General features: G+C 49.5%; 2 protein-coding genes across 2 annotated transcripts; one reads left to right on the top strand and one right to left on the bottom strand.

The window, feature by feature from the left end:
* Positions 1 to 3,343: 3,343 nt before the first annotated feature.
* On the bottom strand, positions 3,344 to 6,829 carry F4807DRAFT_116517 (RNB-domain-containing protein). Its single transcript, XM_047992831.1, has 2 exons — positions 6,561 to 6,829; positions 3,344 to 6,506 (listed from the first exon to the last, which is right to left on the bottom strand). The coding sequence occupies exons 1-2, from the start codon at positions 6,754 to 6,756 to the stop codon at positions 3,757 to 3,759; spliced, it is 2,946 nt and encodes a 981-aa protein (XP_047858668.1). The 5' UTR covers positions 6,757 to 6,829; the 3' UTR covers positions 3,344 to 3,756.
* A 12,558-nt stretch (positions 6,830 to 19,387) lies between these two features.
* On the top strand, positions 19,388 to 22,086 carry F4807DRAFT_116142 (uncharacterized protein). Its single transcript, XM_047992830.1, has 4 exons — positions 19,388 to 19,562; positions 20,032 to 20,124; positions 20,268 to 21,128; positions 21,186 to 22,086. Exons 1-4 carry the CDS (start codon positions 19,484 to 19,486, stop codon positions 22,046 to 22,048), a joined length of 1,896 nt encoding a protein of 631 aa, XP_047858667.1. The 5' UTR covers positions 19,388 to 19,483; the 3' UTR covers positions 22,049 to 22,086.
* Positions 22,087 to 22,271: the final 185 nt, after the last annotated feature.

Raw genomic sequence — 22,271 nt, 5'->3', positions numbered from 1 at the left:
CCTAACGACGTAGCGACGCTAGCCGAGTCACTGGCAGGCGAAAGCTGCACAGGCACGGAGCTATTCACTATAACCGGTTGTATTGAGTGGTATCCCTCCACCACTCCCCTATATCAGACTCTTGTTAACATATTATAGGCATACCGGATTCCAAGTCTATGGAACAAAATAGGTCCATCCGGGTTATGATATCTTTGCTGTACAACCCACCTTCGATGAGTGGCAGAGTGCTTGATTCGAGAACGTCTAAATTGACGGTGTAGTTTCATCAAAGAATATTTACAAACACCATCTCGGCTAGCCAGAGGCTTGATCTGTGCGCAGCACATAAATTTGCCATTTATAATCCATTCCGACTTAGATCCGGCGCAGAAGCACATAATCGAACATCATCGAGTAGCGATATCAATCAATATCGCGAGTCCTAGTGTTGTGATAGACAGGCACAGGCGGCCTCGCTAAGCAACTTGCAGTGCTGAATCGCCAAGCGGTCAACAGTAGACAGGGGGCTCACCCACGGACGCCCTTCACCTGGGTCGAAGCAACAAGGTCATTTCGCAGAGATATACAAGAAGTAAGAACGAGGACTCTCAAAACCCAGGTTTGACTCAGATCTTCGCCTTTCTAGACCAACCTTCTTTCGGAGATTTTTAATTTTATGTTCCATCATCAGACCTCCTCCATCCCCCACTCAATCGGGGTTGCATGGATGATAGATATGTCGTTTACTGCTTAGGGGAACATGCTTATGATAGGAGCGAACCTTGGAACGGGTGGCCGTGCGTTCATTGCGAGGGCGGGCCTGCTTCGCGCGGCTACGAATCGTAGATAGGCTTCGTACGGCTCTCGCTGACAGCGGGATGGCGAGGCTGTAACCATGGGCTCACCCGGTTTGCTCCTAACGATCCCGAGACGCGAACCCGACAACTAGATACAGGATACATCACGCCAGGAACTATGGTTCGAAGTTTCGAGGCGGACATCCCGGAGTTTATTTTCGTATACATAGCGTGGCTTGTCATGACGAGAATTGCAACTGTGGAACGACCCGAGGCTTTCCATCGTATTATTCTACGTCATCGTCTGGGATGTCAATCAGGGTCTCATCTAGACACGAGGACATAGTCCTGGAAGCAATCCTCGTTTTTGATCGTCTAATCCCTTTAGCCCCAGATAGTCACTTGTTGATACGTCGTAAAATGCAAGATAGCCTCACGTAAGTCTCACTCGGATCAATCGTGTAAGACTAATTTGAACAACTCCACACCAAAAACGTGTATATTCGCCCGTATTATAGCCCTGATCTACGTGTTTACTGAACCTTTCCTCGAATAATAGCGCCAGCCAACCTCTTCCAAGTAAATTGTCATCTCAAACGAAAATCGCCCAAATTTTAAATGGGCGAGAGACGCGACCACCACCACGCCCACCGGGCTACCCCATTTCCGGACTTCGGCAACGGGCACGCATACCGCATCGGGCGTTCGAGCTTTCCCAAAGCGGGACCCCTCGTCGATCGACGCCCCGGCGAGATTTCCTTAGCATTCTTTTTTTTTTTTAAAGGGGAACAGACATCTGGGGAGCTCATTACCCTTTCCGGGTTTTGACATATGTACGTAACTGTATCTTTCGTCCGCCTCTTTACATATCACTACATACATTTCGACCTCCCCCTGAACAAATAAAACCCCCCGCCTAGGTATGTAGCTTTGTTTAATTTCCTACATAAGCTTAATCTTCCTTGCTTCGGCCGCTATTCACATCTACGGATAGCTTCGCCCATCTAGTGGGCTATATCTGGCCGGTTTTATACCCCGGAGCGGGCGCTGCTGGCGCGCGGACTATGTAACATAGGCGCATTTGTTCCAAGTAAGAGCAGAGCTTGGAAATCTACCTAGGCAAGGGGAAGAAAACTTAGTCTTCAAGATCGGATATCGGTATTTCCCGTTTTTTTTAATTCCACGCGCTAGAGTTGGGCGAAGTTTAGTTGCTCGATGAGAGGCAACGAGTACGTACGTGACATCCGTTCAGGGGCGCGCCCGTGGTATGCCGTGCATCCGCCGTTGCGTCGCCCCTCTCTTTGCTGCTGCTGCCGCTGCTGCTACGTTCGGTATGCAAAGACAATGCAGGACGGTGCCGAATCTACTAGTTGGCAAATGAGCGGCTAGGAATACGTGCGATGCGAACGATATCGCGGACGAGTGGCGGACCTTGCGTGACGCATGTACGTATGATCTCGAGGACCGGTGTCCTCTTACCATGCTGCATAATAGGTAGATAGGTTGGTGGTTGGCTTACCTACCAGTCCCTATTACCGTACGTACATACATACATACGGGTGCAGATATGCATGTTCATCTCAATATCGACAATATCGGTCGGTACTTAGGGCGGCAAGTTCCGCGGACGAGACTCCCCCTAGGGGGGCGGTCCTCCCCAGTCCTCCCTAGACATGATATCCGTCCTTGCATACTCTGGGTAGCTTAGCTTACCGAACCTGCCAGTCAAATGACTTGCTTCTGGTCCACATACGCTGGTATGTAAGTAGTTAATAAGCATAGGGGACCTAGATACATACACTAGTTAGAGACGGATAGAGATCGTACATGACTCAGGTATGTAGGCCCTCATGTAAAGCAAGGTACCCTGGGTAGATAGGTTTAGTTAGTGAGGTAGCGGAGAGGCCAGGGGGACTCGGACGGGAATGGATCGATCATCGCGGGAGCAATGCCCACGGGGTCGATTTTTGTTCAGACCTGTCATTTATGACTCGCTTTTGCAGCGGTGATACGGTCCCCCCGTCCGGAAGAACCCGAGCACGGGCTCCAAAGTCGCGTATCGGTTCGCTGGCGAGCATATGTATGTACGTACGTGGGTACGTAGGTGGGTTTTTGAGGCGCCGATGTAGGTCGATAGATGGGCCTCGCCATCGGTAATAACGGTCGCGATGAGAATTAATTATGCCGCTTTTTGAAAACGTCGGGGCGGTGGTTGGAGGTGTCGGCCGGGATGTAAACAGAGAGAGATCTTCACGGTATTTAGCCCTCTTTATCAAGATATCGTCATAATAAACGTGTGTATATGACTAGGTACTATGCAAGCACTTTACCGCTTAGAGGAACTATCGACTTATTGTCGGAGAAGCCATACATACATATGATATCCCTATTTCATTCTTGCTCGCTTAGTAGATGTTGCGGTGTGCGTTCCAACATGAACAATATTCGAAACTGTTCAAGTTCAAATGTCTACCTGATACATGTATTGAATCTGTAGATAGAATATAGTACATATCATTGCGTTTTTACGTACCTGGCACTCATAGATACCATATGTGTATGCAGTTTATCTAGCAAGTTAGACAAGCCTGTCCTAATCCTATATCAATATGCACTGAATATAAGTAGGTGTTTATCAGAAATGGATTGTCTTCAGGTCAAAGCAGTCCCTTCATCTTCGCGTAGATAGTCCTCAGAGTACCTATCAAGATACTCGATACTCCATCTATGCTTGTAGCAACCACATTCACGTACGAACATTCATTCCGACCACATACGTTGGGCCGGGGGAAACCAAAAGCACCTACTAATAGAAGAAAGAACACAGAACTCATCAGCGGCTGAATTATCGTGGTATTCATCTATCAACCAGACCTAGCAGAACCATAGGTATAGGTACCTAGATAATTAGAAGACCCTGAACTCAATATGCCTTCATCAACCACCTCACCTCAGTTACCCCTTTCCCAACCAACCCCTAATCAATCAACTCCATCTTAGCCCCCCTCTTCCCCGTCCCCTCATCCTTAACATCGCGAATCCTCACCTTCACCTTCTGAAAAAGCTCCACGCACACCTCCCTACTGCCACTAGTCCGCAGCACGTACCCCTCAGCATCAAACACGCTCTCGGGCTCCGGGTCCGCGAGGTCGCGCAGGCGGATCAGGCCCTCGATGCCGAAGCGCGGCACCAGCACGACGAACCCGTTGCTGAAGATCTTCATCACGAACCCTTCCTCCTCCGCGACGCGGCCGCGGAGCGACTGCCCCACGTAGTACGCCACGCTCGCGCGCCCGGCCAGCTGCGCGTTGCGGTGCCGCACGTTGATGTTCTTGCACACCGCCTCGAGCCTGCCGCGGCTGCGCGTAGACGCGTGCATCGGCTCGTAGTCGATCGCCGCCGCGAGCTGGCGGTGCGCCACGAGGTCCGCGTACCGGCGGATCGGGCTCGTGAAGTGCGTGTAGATCTCGGAGGCCAAGCCGTAGTGTCGGAACTCGGGATAGGCCTGGGTGCCGGCGCAGAAGTACTCGGCGCTCATCATGCACCGCGTGGCCATGATGCGCACGAGCGTGTTGAAGAACGGGTTTTCCGGATCCACGCACTGGTCAAGAGAATCGGCGAGCGCCTTCGAACTGTCGAAGCGTAGCTCTATGCCGCGCTTAACCTTGAGCTGGTTGGCCAGCTCGTCGAAGTTGGTCTTGGGGGGTGCGCCGTGGCGTCGGAGGATGGCGGTTTGTGGGAAGGCTTCGTATATCTTGCTTGCGACGCTGATGTTGGCGAGCAACATGAATTCTTCTACGAGGGAGTTGGTGTCTAGAAGGGCCTTGGTCTTGACGTCGATTGGATCCGAGGTTTCTGATTCCATCTCAACCTTGACTTCGGGCGAGGAAAGGCTGAGAGCTCCGGCATCCATTCGTTTCTGCTTTAGCTTCTTCGAAAGCATCAATAGAGTCCTCATGCCCTGCGTCAAGTCATCCTGCTGAGAGGCATCGTCGATACGTAATTGTGCCTGTTCGTAACTGAATGCTTCTCGGGACTTGATGACTGACTTGGTGAACCTCACATTGACGATATCGGCTGATTGGTTGACCTCCCAGATGACTGAGAAGGCGTAACGTTCTACGTATGGCTTCAGAGAGCAAAGGTCGGTTCCAAGTAACATCGGAAGCATATCAATACGTTTATCCACCAGATAAACAGTTGTTCCTCGGATACTCGCTTCCATGTCCATGGCGTTGCCTGGTTTCACGAAATGTGAAACATCAGCAATATGCACACCAACTTCAAAGTTTCCATTCGGCAGTGGCCTTGCGTGTAGTGCATCATCGATGTCTTGGCAGCCGGGAGGATCGATACTGCAGATTAGGAGACCACGAAGATCTTCTCTATCTTTCCAGCCAGGATGATCTGTGCTAGTAGGTACTCTCCAATCATGACCTTCGGCAGGCAGACAATCCAATACAGTCTTCGGGAAAGGCCGGTACTGAACGTCGTACTCAAGCAATAGTGCCTCAGTTTCTGCAGCCTTGGTTTCGAGTTCACCTAGAGATCTAACGAAGTGACCGATAGGATGCCTAGATTCGCGATCCCAGGCGTCGATCGTAACCAATATTCGCTTTCCCACTAGTTCACCAGCCTGTCTTGTGCGTATGCGAATCTTTGGTACCTTCTTATCCATTGGGATGAGGAAGACTGATTCTTGCTTTCTGCCTTGCTTTCCGGCGTCGCTAGCGGATGAAGGATCGATATGACCAACGTATTGGCGCCAGTTCCGTTTGATAACACCGACTACTCTCGCGGTAGGTTGTGGCCGACCTTCCGTGCTTAGACCTTGTGTCTTCTTTACTTGCTCTTGCAGAGCTCGTCTCTCCTGTTCTGTGACAATATCGCCTCCGTCTTCGTTATCGGCGTTCTCATTCTTCGTAATGGCTTCTTCCTCGATGATCTTCGTCGAGGGAGCCTTCCATTGGTCCTGAGGGAGAACTTCTACAACCACAACGTCTCCGTCTACTGCGCGGTTGATGTTTTCTCGTCCAAGCACGAGAAGGGCCTTCGGAAATGCGGGAACTTTGATCGAGGCTTCTAGGTAATTGTATGGTGATACATTGAAAATTCCCTGGTGCAATATACCGCCCTTGACACCAGTCATCATTTTGGACAGAGTATAGTGCTCTGGGTATAAGAATTCGGATGCGTTCTTGTCTCTGGAGATTCCTCGTTCCTTAGACTCTGGAATCATGTCAAGAAGTCGATCTGCATCCTCGAGCCCGGAGACGTAGTCGCGCAACGTCATAGCGGGAACATTCTCACTCTTCGCCTTCTGTATATTAAGTCTGTCATCCGTGAGCATAATAGTAACTGGCATCCGTTTGCCTGTTAAGTGTTCGTTGTACCACTTGACGGCTCGTCGGACTGCCCTATCATTTCTGTCGTTAATAATCTCGCCTTCTTCCCGAGTAACGTAGGTCTCGAGTCGGAATTCGTTAAAGAATACATAAAAGCGTTTGTCTTGGCTTTTTGTTAACCCGATCAGGCGGTTATACAATGGCAAGGACCTGTTGCGTAGCTCTTCCAAGACGGTCTGTAAAATAACGACATCATAGAATGCAGAGCTTTGCTCAAACAGATCCATAGCATTTAGCAGAGCATTCGTATCCGGGACGAGATAATGTCCCTGTGGATAGGTCTTGGTGCCTGCAGGTTTGTCCGAAAGGACGAAGGGGCTTACTGAGCAAGTGTTAGCTAGGATAACGGATGAATACAGATGTTATGAAAACTCACACTCTCCGCTAGAGCTCCTCGGAGCACTTTCCATACATCTCGAACATAGCTTAGAGGAGCAGGGAATATCTTGTCGAAGATAGACCTCTCGTACAATCTTCTGGACCTTGCCGCTCTTGGTAGACCTCACGTAAATCTTGCTCGATAGGTTTGGAGAGTTCGGGTCACCGCCCTGAGGCCTCTTAAGACTTGTCATCTTGGTATTTGACTCTTCTTGGTTTCGTTGCGTTCATTTGGCGTTGAGTCGTTTAAAGGTAGATGACGGTATGAAGTATGAAATTTCATGATACAAATGAAGATGAATTATGTAATGAGCATCGGGCAAGGTCAAATGTCTTATCGATAAGGATCTGCTTAGCAGCTTAGGTAATGTATCTATATATCATCAGCTGCCAATGGCCGCCAACAGCCGTCACCGGGCCGCAACTTTTATACTCCATCTAACAATACAAATGAAACCAACTGATTAGATCGTGAACATTCCCATCCGTTCATTGGCTTTTTGACATTATTCTGTTTACTTCATGAGATCTAGTGATAGGTCAGTTTCATCACTACATATTCAACCAAGCTTAGAGCGTCCGTGGATACAGAGGTCGTTATTCACACTTTGACCTATCGCACCGGAGACATCTTCACACAAAATGATGCTCATGTTCCATCTATCTAACATAAATATCCTATGAATAGTACTTACACTTTGCAAGCGACCACATAAAATACAACATTGGCACTCTTCACAAACACTACCGAAGACAGTGAAACTTGCATGAGATATGTAAACAATTACTACTCTCCGCTTCTCCCCACCCACACAACCCCATCGGCTCTTCGTCGACGTCGAAAATACGACTCAAGGCCTTCATGTAAAACAGCACCTGCTTTGCCGCCCTTAAATTTTCCTCGCCCCGGGGAATGCGACGCGGTCGCGCGGATCTATATTAAATCTGACTCATATGATCGACTGAATTCAGCCGGCAGATTTATCCCGTCCACGCATCTCCGCCCTCTCATTGGGTCTCTTTCTTCTCGCCGACAAAACCTCGAGCAAAGCTGTCTTCCAGTCCGCGGGGATCGACGTACATAATGTTGAATGCTACGGCGGCTGCATACCTTGGCATAGACATCGACATAAGTCGCCGCCGCCTGCTGATCTTAAAAGAAGTAGGGACGTGCCAAAATCTGGGGCCATGCTACCAAGGTAATCTACAAGATATTTCTGGAACATGCGTAGGAGAATAAAAAATGAAATAAAAAATAAAAACCCCGAAAAAAATGACCCGGGTTGCTGTGGCATAGACAGGATGGGGCGCATCGAAGACCCCGCTAAGGATCGCCGATGGGCTCGTGAAAAAGGAGCTTCGTACATACATACCTATACATACATGTGCACTGTTCGCGGCCTCGGAGGCGACGAGGACTACACTACGCGATAAGAAAATCCATGGGAAATGTACATAGGCTCTACGTACGTATCTTCCCCTTCTAAGCTGAAGATCTGATGGCGGCGAGGCATGTGAAAGACCGTGTTTGCAGTTGTTTGTGGCGAACAAAATGCATGGAAGAAAAAATACCTACCTACGTCTACCATTCTCTATACGCACACATACACATACACATACACATACATATACACATACATATACACACACATACCTACCTATCTTACACACCTACCTAGCCAAAAGAATTTCTAGATACATGATCCCATCCGCGCTTTACGCGTCTCCTCTCGTCACCACCCATCATCAACGGCCGTGATGCGCGGTGGCGATGATGGGCTCAGACCCGTTCGATGATGCCAGCAAGCAGCCGAAAAGGTCGTCCGTCGCCCCCGTCCCGTCCCATCCCATCCATAAAGGAACGATGCTGCCTACTTACTTCTGAGACAGAAGGACAAGAAGGCAAACCAACTCTAACCAAGACCAAGAGCGTGAACAGCATACGCAGACGCAGACGCAGACGCAGAACCTGTGGTACCACTTCTAGGCAGCTAGGACGATCCCGCATCAGATGGGAACTTGGAAGGGTAGGGGGGAGGGATGAAATTTTTTGGTCGAGCTTGCATCTTGGGCGACATTTGGTGACGCGTGTCGATATATTTCGGCCCTAGTATACGTAGGTTGGTAAAGTAGGTTGACTGGAAGAGAGAGTCGTGCCATTGTTGTTCTACCCGCGGGCCTACCCGGACTGGAGACTGGAGACTGGAAGGCCACTACGAGGTAAGAGACTGGAGTACGATTATCCTCCTCGCAGGGCCGGCCAGCCAGCCAGGCATCGACGAGTTGTTTGTTAGATCTTGCTTTCGTATGGATGCGTATGGGTCTGGGAAGAACAGACTTGCAGTAGTTAGAAATACCCTTAAAACTACCTAGCTGCCTGTTTTTTTCCTTGGTAAAGTTGCGATACCGGAAGAGAGAAAAAAGAGGGACGGGGGGCCCTTTGGAGCATTTGTTATGAGACTGTATGGATCCGTATAGGACTGTCCTGCCCTGTCCTGCCCTTTCCTGTCCTGTCCGGTCTTATCTTGTCTTCGGTAGGTCGTCGAGCCGACTTCTGACTCAACTCGTCTCGTCTGATCTGAAGCGATCAAGCGACTCGCTCCGACGGCGGATGGATGGAAGGAAGACAGACAGGAAGAACAGGCAGACAGAACGTCACTTCCGAATGTCTCTTAGATGGTTACCTCGAAAATACCGGGTTGGGAAGCATTCGGCAGAGGTTGGATAAGGTTGAATGATAGGAAGAGTCGATTTAAACATGAAACATTGCCATCAGCCACCGTTCCAAAACAAGAACGACACGAGAGAGGAAGCAGCAGCAGCAGCAGCAGCGTAAGAAACAAGAACAGGGACGAGCTTTCTGTAGTAAGCTTTCTGCTGCCCGCACCACCTCCCTTTCCCTAAGCCTCTAGGAACTCTGCCCGAATGCTGTGGCACCCCTGAGGTGTTGCCATATCGGATGACCGCTGTGGTTTCACCGATTGACGACAATCCTCGGACTCTACGATGATTCGGCCGGCCGGGGCGAGGGGGACGAGGGAACGAGTCGTAGATGAGATTGGGTTTGAGATCTCTCGCCAGATCGACGCTTTTTCTCGTCCCATCTCATCCACGCAACCCACGCATCCACGCATGGCCCGCGCCTGCATCGCGCAAGAACTACTACGTAACAATAGCATGATAATTCTAATTCTCGTACGTATAGGTCTCGTGGCTGATGGGTAATGTACGCATAGTAGTAGGGTTTATGGGTAATAGGCCTATTTTCGAGACCCTGACTTGCAGATGCGGCCTAGCGCCAAGCAAAAGCCCATTCCCTCTGCCGGAAGATCAGGACCCCTCGCCGGCCGTGCTGTCATTAACTGCCCTCTCCTATAACCTAGGAATCTTGCGTCATCAAGGAACCGGTCTACATCCCCGGGCCGCAGCCGTCTCTCTCTCATACATCGAAGACAGCAGGAAAAAGGGAAAAAAACAGGGCATGAAAGAGAAGAGATTTTCAAATAAAACGAAATGCTTCGCTATGTTTGAGATGATGATCCTTCCCCCTACCTATAGCGCCGGCCGGGTTATCGCCGCCGGTATGTACGATAATTTTAGTCTGCTAAGTTATTGAGAAACTAAGGAGCTCAATTGTGGGTTCGTCCTGCCCTGCAAGAGCGGGTAAACAGGGGTCTGGGGATCTCCCGCTTTGCTGTGCCATGCAGCAAGCAACGGACGAGCAGGTCATGGCAATGTCTGAGCGCCCTCAGTGGGCCGGGAAGCCTGATAGAACCAGATCGTGGAGTGCACTCCCTACAGAGAATCTGCCGAGGGAGGGCTGCGAAAGGTGGCGGGCATGGGGGGGTAGTGGCATTGCCGCCTATGTATCCTCTCGCTGGGGCGGAATTATGATTAGGGAAGATCATGGCTGTGCTCGCCTAGGTAGATCAGACGTCAGAAGAGGCTTACGCTTGCAGTCTCGTTTGAGGAACCTTTTGGCCCGGTTGGCTCGGACGATTAGGAGGGGAGGGAGGGCGAGAAAGGAAAGGCGCGCGAGCGTGGGGTTCGGCGCAAGCCACATACTAGAGTGGTCAGGTATAACACGGGGGAGATAAGGATTTGTTTAGTTTTAGCTGGGTAGTTTCAGAGTCTTTGAGAAGATGAGTGCGACGCGAAGGAGACGCGACGGCATGCCGAACGTATTCCTGGAATATCTTGTCAGCCTGTATGTACGAAGATGCTTGGCGCGAGAGAAGAAAGAGGATGTGGGTGTGGCAGATGGGGATGGTGGCGCTACGCTAGGAACTGCGTAGACACTAACCAAGCAAGTCCTAGCAGGAAAAGGGACTGGGGAGTGCCAAGATGGGATCCATGGGCTGCCATGGATGGGATCGTGGTCGTGGACCGTGGACCGTGGGCGGCTTGGGCGGTTGCATTTAAGGTAGAGTGGAGATGGACAGGCGCCAAGATGGATCATGATTTGCAGATGGTCTGTGGGTTCCGGCTCCAGGCTTGGAACTTCAAGTATCAGCTGGTTGGTTGACGAGACCTCATCTCATAGCTCTGGCCAATGATGGCCAAAAGTCCCGGCCCCAAAGAGCGATGAGTCCCCCCCAAGCAGCCAAGGTACGACCGAGGCAGTCCGTTCTACTCAGCATCGACACAACCCCTAACCAGGTAGCCTAATGTTCCTCTTTGTGTCCCCCTCCTCTATACTCTTACTCACGCCTGCTTTCGGTCTTTATTTCGCTTCACACCATCTTCTTCTCTAGTATACCGGTTTCCCCAGACCTTCTGGGTCCCTGTACGGCGGGACTGTTTGCCCATATATCCATCTATATCAGGGATGGTCCCCACTGATCACATGAAGGCTTATAGAATCTAGAAATTCTAGTCTTCTTCCCTATCTATATTTGGGCACCTGCTATAGATCTAGAAGGTCTAGCTCCCGTCCCGCTGTCTTCCTTCGATAGCAAATAGGTATAGCGATGGAATCGATCCGTCAGGTGAGGGGTAATTCCATGGAATCCCAGGTCGACGTCTTCTCGACGGAACAACTGTTCCCGGTCGCCCTTTGACTGACTAGTACCGGGGATAAGAAGGCTATAAGCTTGGGCTTCTGTTACGCTATACGTATTAGGTATGTATTGTACGTTACTCGTCCAGGGCGCAGTCTCTCTATGAGACTATAACCCATGACTTCGGAGAGTAAAAGTTGGTCGTTTTCATTTTGGAGATAATTCATTCCGTCAACGGCTTCACATCCGTCAGATTCCGCATGACGGTAATTTCGACCGTGGAGATAGATAATCAGGCCATCTTACGACGTTCCCCGGTTTGTAATTGTCTTTCTTTTCGTCGGTTCCGTTTCCTCACGACCGCTACCGCTGCTGAGACCTTTACGTCCAAGCCTCTTTTGTTATAGTCCGCATCTGTCTTTACCGTGGCCTAATTCTTCAGCTGTGGCGCATTTCCGCATATACTGCTATATACGAGATGCAAGGATCATTTTGGGGCACGCCAATCATGGCATGTTTCGACATGTATCGGCCTTGGTGGAGGCCGGTCAGCGTCTGGAGACCGGTTCGGCTGGTTATTGGTCACGATGCTCAATGACGCTCTCGGTTCCATCTCACAATTTTCGATGGGTCCTCCGGCATATCGTGAAACATTGACATGTTGATTTGTTTCTTTAACAAAACTCCTGATGGTCGGCTCCTATAGTGCCATGTGAGCTTGTGTGATATTTGTGAGCTCATAGTCTTCTGGGTCGTCGCAGCTCCCCACACGCCAGGATAATCGAGGTGCATCGGCAATCGCATACGCATCTGTCATTATCCATGGCTAGATCCGTAGTGATCGCTGGTCCTTTTTTTCGTTGGTCCTTGTCGCAAACAACAGGCGATCGACCTTCTAGTAGTAGGAAATCTGAGAGAAACGTACCCGTGACAAGATGGGCAGATGAGTAAAGGCTGGTAGGCTGGTATCCGGCGCGGGGTGGAGCTCCTGCAGGTCGACGAATAGGTGAAGCTAGACCTTGGCTGCAGCATCGTGCAGGAAAGAAAATAGACGGCGTAAGGCGCTCGTCCTACTTAACCGTTTTAGTCGGTATAACCTTTATGGTTTATGGGCCTCTGATACCTAAGCAACATATCACAAACTTAGTGTTCGCCAAATTGCCCGTATGATGACACTGATACTTTACACGAGATCTGGTGGTTCTCATCTTGTGTGCGTAGGGAAACCATAGACACTCGAGCATAATAGAGATGCTCCGTGTAATCAAAATATGCAATTGCGATTATAGGATAGGTACATGAGTTGGGCACTAGCCCTGCGAATCATTTCCGTGTACCTTACCTTATAGTAACCTGAGTATATAACACGCACATCTATGATCTGATATACTAAACGTGCATGAGATACTAGGTACCCGGTCCTCTGATGGAGCCCACGCTATAATAGAGATAATGACGCTTAGACGACTACTAGACCAAGTGTCTAAGCGATCAAGCTAATGAGACCGGTAAGAATCGAGACCAGTTAGTAAGTGGACGGGAGGGAGAGCTCAAGACATAGAATATGCGATAACTTGCGCCCCATTAAAAGAGAGCCTAGACGATAGGAGTGGCGTATACGGCGCGAGTCTCATCGTATTAGTGTTAACCGCGAAGCTCGATATCGTGATATTGGTGTGAGGGAGGCCGCCTCTGATCGTCCTGACTACTACGTGACATCTAAATAGGCGTCTTATGGTATCACGCTCCTCGAGCTAAAGTGAGACACGATAACAGTCTCGTATGGCTTCCCGGTCTTCTTTATAAATATATATCGAATAGACATACATACCAGATATAGTCGAGTCTCCACCAGGTGAATAAGTTACGGCTGCGCCGTCTATCTGTCATCTGTCGTGGTACGCCCGAGAACAATATTGAAAGATTGTCAGGTTTCGTTGCGGTCACCGAGGTGTGGCGTTCTCCAAGCCAATTACGATTCTGCTGTGATGACTCCGGAGTAGGTCGGGATGATGATTGGGCTGGCAGAGCCAGACCGGGTTGGATGGGTCCAAGCTAGTTACGTGCTTTGTGTCGAAATCGAACTACATGTCTTCGCTTCTCGATGACTAGAGCTGTTCCACCGCGTAGGTATCGATTGCTATCTTGTCGCCTGCGCCTGCGCATTCATCTCAGTCCTCTGCAGTGAAGTCATACTGTATCTCGATTCGGTCATGTGAGGTGGCCTAGGTAAGGGTCTCTGAAGCGGGGCAACGATGGATGCACTTTTTGCGATTCTCGGATGAGGTGGGACTTTGATATGAGTCAACCTTACCCCCCTAGAATGTTAGAACGCTAGAACGTCTTAACGGAAACGCGGGTCTGGCATGTGCTTGGGGAGTAACAGTAATAGAGCTCTGCCGCGCGGAAGGGATTTATGAACAAGTGCTGACGAAATATTACGTGGTACGGCGGACCGTGAAGGAAGCTAACCGAGAACAACAGCAACCTAACTGTGTCTCGACGCTTAAGGTATATGGATACCATGTTACTTCTTGCTGTAGGTGGGAGGTTCTGCCCACACATCTCCTGTCTATTCGCAGCAGCCTTGCATCTTGGCAGCTGGTAATTTGAGAGATTTTGTTTATTATTAGACCTTGCTGAAAAATCGTCCTGTTCGATCAAGCGGCATATGCTAATGTGAGAGGCGTTCTCCTGTTATTGCATAACCGTCCAATTAAACCTTACTCAACCAGCTGTCCTCGTCGCCGGTGATGGAGGACGTGATTTGACGCTCTTCGGGGCACGACATATAAGTTGAGATGCGCTGCTTCGCTGACATTTCCAACTTGCTAGGATGCCGTAAGCCGAGCTTACACAGTTGGGAAATTCTACATTAGCTGGACCGACGGGCCAATGTTGGTAGCTCAAAACCCTTCATGCATGAGTACCATGCAGGTAAGAAATGGGAAGCGGAACGAAGGAAGTTCGGGGATAATGTCCAAAAGCTAAAGCAAATGTAGCAGCTTGACGCGCAACGCAGGCTTACATGATGATGATTTTCGCGTTTTGGCGGCACGCTCATCTTGTCGTTTTATTAATATCAGGATGATTGCTGGAATGCCCAGATGCCAGGTGCTGGAGACGGCGGAGAAGATACCTCTTTAGCCAACGCTTGCCCTTTCGGATAGTCTCACCATCCAGCTGCCGATTTATTAGTATCAGTTATGTTATGCCGTGCGCATGCAACGCCTAAACAAGTACCTACATACGGTAAGTAACTTTGATATTTATTTCGCGGGCAATCGTTTTAATGGCCTCAATGGTCTCAATTGCAGCAACTATTAATGTATAGCCTACCACTTACATCTCATTTTTATGGTGCTAATATTCAGCCATATCCACCCACATCTTGAAGATTCGTTCTTTTATTTCTGTTTATATTGGCAGATAATAATCTCCACCAAACCGTAGATAGTCATCAACAATGAAGTCTAAGACTGGTAGAATGGTAGAATAGTAGACTTAGTGAGTGAGACTCTGCATTGCTATCGTGTGTACTCGAAACCGATTCGAGTATTCGAGGTCGATCAGGATGCGCTCGTGATTGTCCGGGCCGTTGCTCCACAATGTCCAGCAAAGAGTTCCGTAAGAGGTAATTTCGTGGGTGTTTATAAAAAGTGTGTATCTATGTAGTATGAAGTCGACAGGAGCTGAGCCGATATCTCCAATGTCGAAGATAAAAAGCTGTTAAAATGAAGAAGCGCCGAGAAATCGTCGGGAACTGCGGCTCACCATTTTCACTCACAAGCGCAAACCTTGTAAACACTAGCATATGGAGCTTGAGCAGGATACATGTACCTGTGATTTAGAGTTAGCAGAGTTAAATTATTAATTTTCATTCTCTTTCCGATGTTCAATTCTATTTTCCTATTCATGGTTCACGGCCGTTTCCACCTTCCACAACGATGGGAGAGAGGCTCCTGGTCTTTGAAACATTCGGCCGGGTCAAATCTTCCCGCAACTCCACCGACGCACCGATTGAACTAAGCTTGAAGCTACTGTACCTAATTATGTACTAATGTCTATGTAACGTTAGTACTAGCAGGTAGTAGGTAGGTAATGAAAAGACTTTTGACATTTGAAACTTTGAACTGGGATATAAAAAAAGTTCCTTAAAACACAACTGCGTACATATACATACATAGTACAGTATGTAGTTCAAGGTAGCCATGTCCGATCCATACTAGATGCTTGTGCGATAGTAATAAAATGCGCGATCTGTTGTTGTATTATGCCGAATCCTGTACCGCATCGTACGTATTGAATGAATCGGCATTTAACCCCGAGTAGCGAATCGTCCTTAATATCTAGGGCTACATACGCAGTCTTATAATAAGGCTATCTATGTGCGACAACATACAAGTATTACATAGGACCAAGACGCTAAGATACTTGCACACGTTTTATTAGGTTGCGTATTCTTAATGGCTTGTCAAGCTGTTCAAAGTTACCTATATTCCTCCTTTTAACTTCCACCTCCTACCCGACGAATTGGGCAAACTGTAACATCGTGGCTACATATCGGGGGTCCGGCCGGCAGCTGGCCAGCTCTGAACATTCTCAAGTATACCGATTTCAGTCGTCGGTATGTATTTTCAGTTTTCAGCTTTCGTTTTCCTAGCTTAGACGGGATGCCGGTGACAATAACAAGCACATCAACCTTGTCGGCGACTGACCCTCAAACTTCCTGGGCCTACGTATGAGGGGGTAAATGTGATATACCTACCAGACACATGTGCAATTCCAGATAAAATCAACAATACGCTACTGCGGAGCTTATCCAGCTTGGGTAACTTTACCCACGCTTTTGTGCTACCAGAGCAGCATATGTGGGTGGTAGGTATCGTTCAATGCTCCTGCTTGCTCTTTCTTGCTACTAGACGCAACATCAATACTGCGTAGTAGCATCAGTACCATGAGATGTAGCATGTATATACTGATGTACTTCCGAGTTTGGCTAGATATGAATCATCCGCAGCGCCCAGTCAGAATATTCCTGATTCAACTGTTTAATCCAAAGTCCAAAGTCCGAATCACATCATCGTCCTGAAAGCTTCCCTTGGACCTTGTCTGCAAGTTGGGATCCAACGGCCTCGGGTAGAATTCCACAGTGCCAGTTATGTTTCGATCGATAAAAAGGAACGTCTTTTTCTTTAGCATTTGACACTTAACAACCCAACAGCCAAGTTAACCAATCTATCGAGATACCAAACATACATATGTAAGGCTGAGCATGACTCCGGCTGGTTGCCAATACGAACTTGCGAATTACGGGCTGACTGGTCAAGCTCGTGATTGATGATGAGGGTAAGGGATAAATAAATTGTCGAGCCTCGTCGGATTAAAGAAAAGAGAAAGAATTAATAAGATATCATATTTTCTCTATCCCCCTTCGCGACAATTATTGCCACACTCGAAGATCTAGAGGCTTTTAGCGACGAACTATGCGTTCTGTCTACCCATCCCTAGCAACTTCCTAAGGATTATTCTCATTTGCTCATACCCCCGGCTGCCTAGTTGCCCAGCTGCTTCTTGACTAGGGTTACCCTTGCAAGGCGTCCCCCCGTTCACAAGCCCCCTGCCCTTGTCTTGCGTCTGGGCTTGCACAACCCCGGTCCACTTTCTTTTCCTCTCACCCCCTGCCCCCTGCTCTAATCGCAGGGAAATCGCAGGGACCCTTGATCTTTTCGGCCACTCTCTTCGGCGTTGCTGATTACTGTTATTCATCATCATTCGCCATCCTCTTGATCCCCATTGAATTTATGGTCGCATTTTCTTACTCTTGCTGCCCATGTAGCCCATCCATGAATGCTGCGCGCTTTCCGACTATCTTTAACCAGTCCGTTTTTATTCGAGTTCAATGTTCCATGTTCCATGTTCCATCATCTATGTACACTAAAATAATGATCCTGGGTCGCGGGGCTCTTTTCAAGATAAACCCGTATCTGGCCCTACTCAACACTTGCATACCCGCTCTTGCGTTTGCGTCTTGAGCTTTAATCCGCATTATACTCACATATGTATGCTCACATACCTCACACCCATTAACGACATTAACGCTCCCATTAACACGCACATACACATACATACATGCCTCACACATGCCGCTATACCACTTCGCGTCTTTTCTTTTCCACAACCGTTGCAACGTTCAAACGCATGGAAATCTTATAGCTTAATATCATCCTTCCCACACCCACATACATACCATGCGCACACGCACACTCACATATACAACACCGTACACGCCGTACATCATCGTTTCTTAATAGTGTTTCCCCAAGAAAGGATCCAACCCGAAACCCTTTTTTCTCCGTCAGCAGTAGCCGGTAAAAGCTTAGAGGCGCCACCTCCAGCTTCGAAGAGACAAATAGTCCAGGGCTCTAGTCAGCTACTATTATTCTAGTAGACTGGCCCGAAAGAGGTAGTCCGGCAAAGGAAGGACACCACCTGGGCAACCTTGGCTTGGCTACCCGTCGATCCACCCATCCATCTCTCTCGCACAGGTGCCGCGCCCACCAAGCTCACCCAGTCGTTATCAACTACTGTTTGTACACACTGCTGCCATCCGCTGCCACACCACACACCCCAGATTCTAACTCGCAGCCTGCCCTTGTCCTGCCCTGTCCGTGCCTATCATTGCGCTTTGCGATGGTTCTCGGAGGAGCTGCGATTCAACGACATCTGAAACTTGGAAGCAAGACAGAATAATAACTTCATCACTATTATTATTGCTTCATTCCAGGTTATATCACACAAACGCGAGCCTTGCGCGTGAAGGATAATTTCCTACGCGCCTTGTTAATTACCGTCTGCTCCATCTTGATCCATCTGGCCACAGAGCCTTGGAGTTCTCTGACTAACAGATAATTATTACCCCTCCGATCAGGAGAAGAGACCAATCCTATCCCCGGTCCCACATTGGTAGAAGAGAGCAAGGGAAAAACCATTATAAGAGCCTTGCGGACTTTATGAAGGGGGCAACTCTCTTTCGGAGTGAAAGAGGCGAAACGACAGCTGAACAAATCCGATACCAGAACCCGGAACTTAACTATTAGCTATACCTTACTACCTAAGGTATACCTAGTACTATACGATATACGCCATACAACGGCAAGGAAGGAATAAAGTAAAGAGCAGGAAAACGAGAGCGAGGAAGAGAGTGAAAAACATGAATGAAGGGCGCTTCCAATTAATATCCTTCTTCTCCTTCTATCACTACACCTTCTAGTCTTTTCGTTGCGCAAACAAGCATTACAAGCATCGCGTTTGAATTGTCGAATTTTCGAGATTTACATACGTACCTACTACACACATACTACACCCGAGATCAATCGCTTACATATCATTCGTCGACGGGCGAAACCCACTTGGTCATTACAGTCGTACCGAACTAGGTACCTGTGGCCCCGGTTATAAGTACATCATACATGCGCTACACATCCCTTAACCTACATACATCTGCGTTCCACCTACATTTCTCGGGTACACTACATACACTGCTACATATACTACATCATTACATACATAGCGTTTTTTTATATCGATGGTACCTAGGTTTCCACGGTACATTCTACATGACCTAAGGTATTTCCTAAATTCAAGACCCCCCCGACCCCCGATACGAAAGACTTGGAACTTGGGTTTGCGCCAATCTACCAACCAAATGCAAGAGTAATCCTGCATCGTTCCCCTCGAAGCAAGCACACTTTGCCATCTTTCCAAGATCTACTACCCTCGCCTCGTTGCGCGCGTCATTCACACTTCTTCCGCCCTTTTCTCTAGTCCAACTATATCAAGACACGTCGCTCTGCAGGCACAGCTTTCTCCACGTCTCTCCCGCCGCCTGACGTGCAACATCGCATCGTCGCCCGCCCGAATGTATTCCACCCAGCCTAACGGCGCTGAGGGTGCGACCATCAATCCCGCAACTATCAACCCTGCCGCTCTGAATTCTGGTGAGTAGTTCATGTCTTGATCGTCTCTTATTGCGTCTTGCGTCTTGCGTTCTTCGCGCATTTAATCCGAACCTCTCCTTTTCCATCGAACCAACCTCCTCCTTTTGCGCCTCGCGCTTTGCCATAAAGCGCCATGATATCCGTTTGCTCGATAGCTTGAGCCTTGAAGCTTGCCCCTACCCGCCCTCGCACATATCCCGCACATATCCTACCTCTTCCTCTCCCAGCCTGCCGATGATCGTCATTGTCACCGGCCTCGTCATTCACCCGTCACCTCCCGTCCCGACATAGCAAGCCTCAAAGCTCAAAGCACGCACGGAGCACAACGAGACGCGACCGCGGCTGGAACAATCATCGTCGCGATGGCTTACGTCCGGCGCATAATTTCCAAACCATGCCCCATCTAGTTTAATTGTCGCGTTGTCGTTTAGCTTCCGATTGCTAATCCGACGCCTTTTTAATTACGCAGAGCTATTGAATCCGACCTCCCGAGGTATTAAGCGAAGCCGTTCTCCGGAGTCTTATCACGACGTGCCGACGACTGATAACGCCGGAGATGATGGTAAGCCGCCCCCCGTCTTGCCTTGTGTAGCTGTTCTGGCTTATGGTTGCCGTTGTGTGCGCATCGTGGTCATGTTACATCAAGTTGTCGTGCGACAGGCTGCCGCAAGGGAGTACCTGCTAATCCCGCTCGTCGCATAACAGGTGATTCAAAGCAACCTAGAAAACGCGGCCGACCGATGAAATCGCGACTTTCTAGCGACGTCCTAGAAACAGCGAATCAATCCCAGATTCCTCCCCCTCCCCCACCCACTCAAATGTCGCAGTCAATACCGCCGCAGACTCCTCAGTCTCAAAATGCCTCGCTTCCGGGCCAGCCTGGCAACTATACCCCGGCCCAGGCGTCACCCCCGCCGAAGACCACGCCCACTAAGACGACCCTAAAGGCGTTGCCGACTGTGCGCGATCACACCACCGACCAACTTGGTCCTGGTGGCGACGAATATCTACCGCGCGAGATTGACGATTCCGGCGAGAAGAAGGTCATGCCCAACGGTCAACTCCTAGGAGGTCGCGAGTACCGATGCCGTACCTTCCTCGTACCTAACCGCGGAGACAAATTGTTCATGTTAGCGACGGAGTGCGCGAGGGTGCTAGGATATAGAGATTCCTACTTGCTCTTCAACAAAAATAGATCTCTATTCAAGATCATTGCAAATCAAGTAGAGAAGGATGATCTGGTCTCTCAGGAGATACTTCCGTTCTCTTATAGATCGAGGCAGATCGCAATTGTCACGGCGCGGTCGATGTTTAGACAGTTCGGAAGTAGGGTCATAGTTAACGGACGGAGGGTTCGCGATGATTACTGGGAACAGAAGGCGAGGAAGCAAGGTTTCACTGAAGCCGATCTTGCGGGAGAAAAGCGTCCTGGCGCATCTAAAGCCAGAGAAGCAGCTGCTGAGGCGAACAACAGCATGGCACCACTTCCGGGAGGGCCTCATGGTGAGATCGTATATGCGAATACCCCCCAATTTGCCGGTGCACCGCAACCGCTTGTTCAACCAGGTATGATGGGACCGCCAGGAAGCTCGACCAGAATGCCCATGATAACAGTAGGACCAGATCTGAACGATACGAGGACTCGAGATTACAGCAATTTTATCAAAGGCGGCCCTCGACAAGAGATCACCGGTCCAGCTTACCAGGACAGGACACAATCGAGTCCCATCTCGGAAATACACCAACAGGCGCATCACGCTGCCGAGTTTAACCGATCCGTCAACCAAGGTCGCGAGATGCGGTCCGATTATATGAACAACCTATGGCGGAGACCTCACGAGCAGCCGGCCACCAGTCAACCTGTTACCACCGAGGCTTCCCTTCCCACGACGCGTCCTGGCCAGTCGCCCCATACCGCTCCGGCAACTATGCATTCGTCTGGTATTGTGCCGAACCAGAGCCCGCAGATGATGATGACCGCGCCGCCTTACTCGCAGTCTATTCACTCCCAGCAGCCGATGAATCAGACTCCGATGCGAGGAGTACCTCAACCGTCTTCTCAGAAACAGTCGCGACCGTCCAACATCCAACCAGGAGCCTCTAGCAATATGTCACAAGGTACACCGGCGTACAACTACGGCTCTTCGAACCAGATGTGGGGACCTCCCCAGACACCGCAGACGCCTCAGCACTATCCCGGATACACGACCCAGTCGCAGCCTTCACCGCACCCTCAACAATCACCGGCTCCTCAGATGCGCCACTCGGGAGGCACTCCCCAGATGCAGCAGAGCACCATGCAGTACCATGGTATGCCAGGCATAGGTCAGGGCTATCCCAATGCCGGGCAAGGGATGTATCCCCCTGAGCAAACGCCTAGGCAGTTTATGCCCCAGAACCCTGGGCCGGGACCGGCTGTATCGTCTGCTTGGAATAACCCGCAAACCTCTGCTGGCGGGAACTGGTGGGCAAACCCGCCTCAGTGATTATCACTGGGGAAGGTTGACTCCACGGGATGAAGCGCCGGTCTGGTTGTCATCATAACCGATGCCGTATTTAAGTCACCCTCGGCACTCTGTATCTTTACACGAGGAACTCCAAATCGAGCCATCAACTTTAGTATTCGCATCATTGGGATGGTCCTTTGATTTAGCGGAGGCTATATCCCTGCTTGTGCTATTCGGCCTGGTCCGGCAATAGAGGAGTCGG

The sequence above is a fragment of the Annulohypoxylon truncatum genome (assembly GCF_022578515.1).
Source record: "Annulohypoxylon truncatum strain CBS 140777 unplaced genomic scaffold F4807scaffold_2, whole genome shotgun sequence".
In the NCBI taxonomy this organism is placed as follows: domain Eukaryota; kingdom Fungi; phylum Ascomycota; class Sordariomycetes; order Xylariales; family Hypoxylaceae; genus Annulohypoxylon; species Annulohypoxylon truncatum.
Note: the sequence above shows the minus strand (reverse complement) of the source record. Positions and strands in the feature narration are given on the sequence as shown.